The 3,688-nt window shown below is 41.1% G+C and overlaps 1 protein-coding gene across 5 annotated transcripts in view; it reads right to left on the reverse strand.

Annotated features, from left to right (window-relative positions):
• Scaf8 (SR-related CTD associated factor 8) overlaps positions 1–3,688 on the reverse strand; it is a 200,585-nt gene that overhangs the window by 166,530 nt on the left and 30,367 nt on the right. For all 5 annotated transcript variants that reach the window (XR_003378364.1, XM_026787344.1, XM_026787345.1 and 2 more), the window contains one exon: positions 2,842–2,925. Coding sequence is in view for 4 of the 5 variants with exons in the window: in XM_026787344.1 (XP_026643145.1) it covers positions 2,842–2,925 (84 nt within the window). In the remaining variant the exon portion in view is untranslated. The remainder of the gene's footprint in view (positions 1–2,841; positions 2,926–3,688) is intronic.

A 3,688-nucleotide genomic window follows, 5' to 3' on the forward strand; every position in this document is an offset into this window, starting at 1 on the left:
AGAGCTAGTTCCAGGACAGGCTCCAAAAAAAACCACAGAGAAACCCTGTCTCGAAAAAACCAAAAAAATAAAAAAATAAAAATAAAACCAGTTCACTCTTCTAACCACTGAGCTTCTCTCAAGATAGAAGAATCTTTTCAAACTGTGTTTTTATGTAAATGTGGGGGGTTTTTGCAGGTGGCAGATTTTCTTTCCACACCTGAGTATACATCAATACCATAAAGCCAAAGTAAATATGTAAAATCTACAAAATGTGTTCCTTTAAAATACTAGAGAGGGGCTGGGAGGACTGTTCAATAGGTAAAGGCTTGTTCTACAAGCCCGAGGGCCTGAGTTCGGATCTCAAGCACCCACATAAAAAGCAAAAAATGATGTGCACACCTGTAATTCCATTGCTGGGGAAGTGGAGACAGGAAGATTCCTGGGTCTTACCAGTTAACCAGCTACCCTAATCAGTCAGCTACAGATTGAGTAAGAAACTACTACTCTCCGTAATCATCAGCTAGGAAAGAATCTCAATTAAGGAAATACCTCTGTAAATTTAACCTAAAGGCAAACTTGTAGGGCATTTCCTTTAATGACTGATATGGGAGAGCCCAGTCCATTATGGCTATTGCCAGCCCATGCAGGTGGTCCTGAATGGTATAAAGAAAAAAAAAAAAAAAACCCCGGCGAGCAAGCCATGAGTAGCCGGCACTCCTCTACACCTTCTGCTTCAGCTCCTGACCTGGGTCCCTATTTCCCTCAGTGACAGACTGTGACCTGAGAGTTGTGAGCTGAAATAAACCCTTTCTTCCCCAATTTGCTTCTGGTCATGGTGCTTTACTACAGCAACATAAACCCTACCACAACCCATTCAAGACAGGATGACAAAGAACCCAGATCCTTCAGGCATGGGTCACACCTCCAGGAAAAGAAGCAAGACCTGCTGAGGTGACTGCTGAGGGTGGAGCAAAAACAGACTGGATAGAAGAGGAAGGTCACTAGAACTAAAAGGACAGCTGTAACTGACAGGAGTGCACCTGTCCTATTTTGCTAAGAACATGTTTGTACACACACACACATATATTAAGCAGATATTTATGTTTTCTTTATTCTATTTATCTATTATGTAATGCACTATAGATTGAGCTAACAGCTGAAATACTAAGCATACCTCAAGAGACAGTGCCACCTATTCTGAAACACATACTGCGCTTACAGTTTAATGTGGGAGACCGAGGTGGAACTATAACCTGGTCATTGTTTTCATTTGAAATTTAAGCAAGAGGGTGTGTGACTGTGTGTCAATTGACAAAAGATGGTTTAATCTTGGTTGTCAACTTGACTACTGGAATCAACTAAAACCCAAGTTTCAGGGCACACCTATGAGGAATTTTCTTAATCAAATCATTTGAGGTGGTAAAACCCATAAAAAGGCTATGTAAGAAGGAAGCTTTGGCTTTTTTCCTACTTGTCCTCATTCTTACTGGCAAGTTCATCGATCTTGGAGCTGAGGGAATTCATTAGTATTAAAATCTACTCCTTTGGGATTCCAACATAAAACTGCAGACCACCAGCACTCTAGGAACCTTCCAGGACTAGCTCTAGACTGGGGTTACTGAGCCATCCAGTCTCACGGACTGAACAGAGCTACCTGACCTTTCTGTCATAAGACAGTCATTGTTGGACTACCCAGACCACAGCCTGTAAGCCTTTCTAGTAAAAGCTCTTTCAATAAATAAATAGACTCTCCTGTTTCTCTAGGGAGCACTGTATTAACACAGTAGTTCCAGTCGCTGTGACAAATATCCTGGAAGCAACTCAACCCAGTTCCAGGAACAGAAGCTTGAGATATTTAAGTCACACTGCATCCACAGTTAAGAAGCAGAGAGGACAAGGGACATGGATCAGTGGCTAAAAGAACTTTCCAAGCAAACTCAAGGACATGAGTTCAATCCTCACCTCCCAGGTTGGAGGAGGGAAAGCTATCCCCAGAACGCCACACATGCCCACAGCACGTAAGTGCCCACATTCACAAGCATACCCCACACAGAGTAACAAAAGTTAAAATTTAAAGCAGCAGCAAAAGCAACAAATATGAATGCCTGCTGATACTCAGTTCCCTTTCTCCATTTATACAGCAGGGGAAGAGGCCACCACCCAGAGTGGACAAGCCTGCCCAGCTCAATTAAGGTAATTAAGAAAATTCTCCACAGGCATGCCCCAGGTCCATCTCCCAGGTGATTTTAGATCATGACAAATTGATAATTTAACACTATCCTTATGTGGGACAATAGTCTTATACTCTGTAAAGTTCTGTCACTTGTACTGGTTAAATAAAATGCTGATTGGCCAGTAGCCAGGCAGGAAGTATAGGCGGAGCAACCAGAACCAGAGAATTCTGGGAAGAGGAAAGGCTCAGTCTGTAGTCATAACCCAGACACAGAAAAAGCAAGATGAGAAGACCTTGCTGATAAAAGGTAGCAAGCCACGTGGCTAACACAGACAAGAATAATGGGCTAACTTAAGATCTAAGAATTAATTGATAAGAAGCATAAACTAATAGGCCAACCAGTTTATGATTAATGTAAGCCTCTGTGTATTTCTTTGGGACTGAATGGCTGCAGGCCCAGGTGGGACAGAAACCTCAGCCAACACTATCCCACAGACTATCTCAAAAAAATAGACTGGAGCACAATGGTAGAAGATGTCTGATAAAACCTTTGGACTCTCCATGACCCTTACACATGGCACATGTATATGTACGCACGCATGCGCGCGCACACACACACGCACACGCACACACACACACACACAAATAAGAGGTTATTTTATTTAAAGAACAAATTTATTACTCACCTTAATAGCTTTGATGGCTGCCTTTGTAATCTGGGTCATTTTCGCTTTAGAAATGGGTGGTTTATAGTCATTCAGCGAATATAACTGAGAAAAAAGAAAAACAAATGTTAAATATATCACAAGTGCCTCTAAGCTATTGTGAAACTATTAGAACATCCATTTTTATATTCTCAATGAAATAAATACACAGTAAGCTTAAAAAAATCTCAACAACACTAATGCATGGAAACGCAAAATTATAACCAGAAATTACCTCACATTTGCTTATTCATAATCAATAAAAAGAAGACCATAAAAACTTAGAATCCTCATACATTGCCAATGTGAAGAGCAAATGGCACAGTAACTTTATAATACACTGAAGAGCTAGCAATGTTGTTCAGCAGGAGAAGGTGAGAGCCTCCAAACCTAACAATCTACGTTTACTCTCCAAATCCACATGGTAGAAACAGAGAACCAATTCCATCTAACAAACTGTCCTTCCTTAGGATTACTATGGCATGTATATGCCCCACCACACACATGTACATATATGAACACACACCAGATGTAAAAAGAAGAGCATGACAGCTTCTCAAAAAAATTTAAAAATAGTCACCATGTGATCTAGCCAATTCCATTCTCAAGTATACAATAAATATTAAAATCTGTGCCTCTGTTGCAGAGCGTGGTGGCTGACACCTTTAAACCCAGTTTTAGGAAGCAGAAGCAGGCTGATCTCTGTGAGTTTGAAGTCAGTCTGAGATCACTCTGGTCCATCTATACAAGCAAATTCCAGAACAAGTCAACTAGGGCTATATAGTGAGACTCTACCTCAGAAAAGGGGGAAAAGGGGGAAAGGGGAAAG

This window comes from Microtus ochrogaster, linkage group LG9 (assembly GCF_000317375.1).
Source record: "Microtus ochrogaster isolate Prairie Vole_2 linkage group LG9, MicOch1.0, whole genome shotgun sequence".
Classification (NCBI taxonomy): domain Eukaryota; kingdom Metazoa; phylum Chordata; class Mammalia; order Rodentia; family Cricetidae; genus Microtus; species Microtus ochrogaster.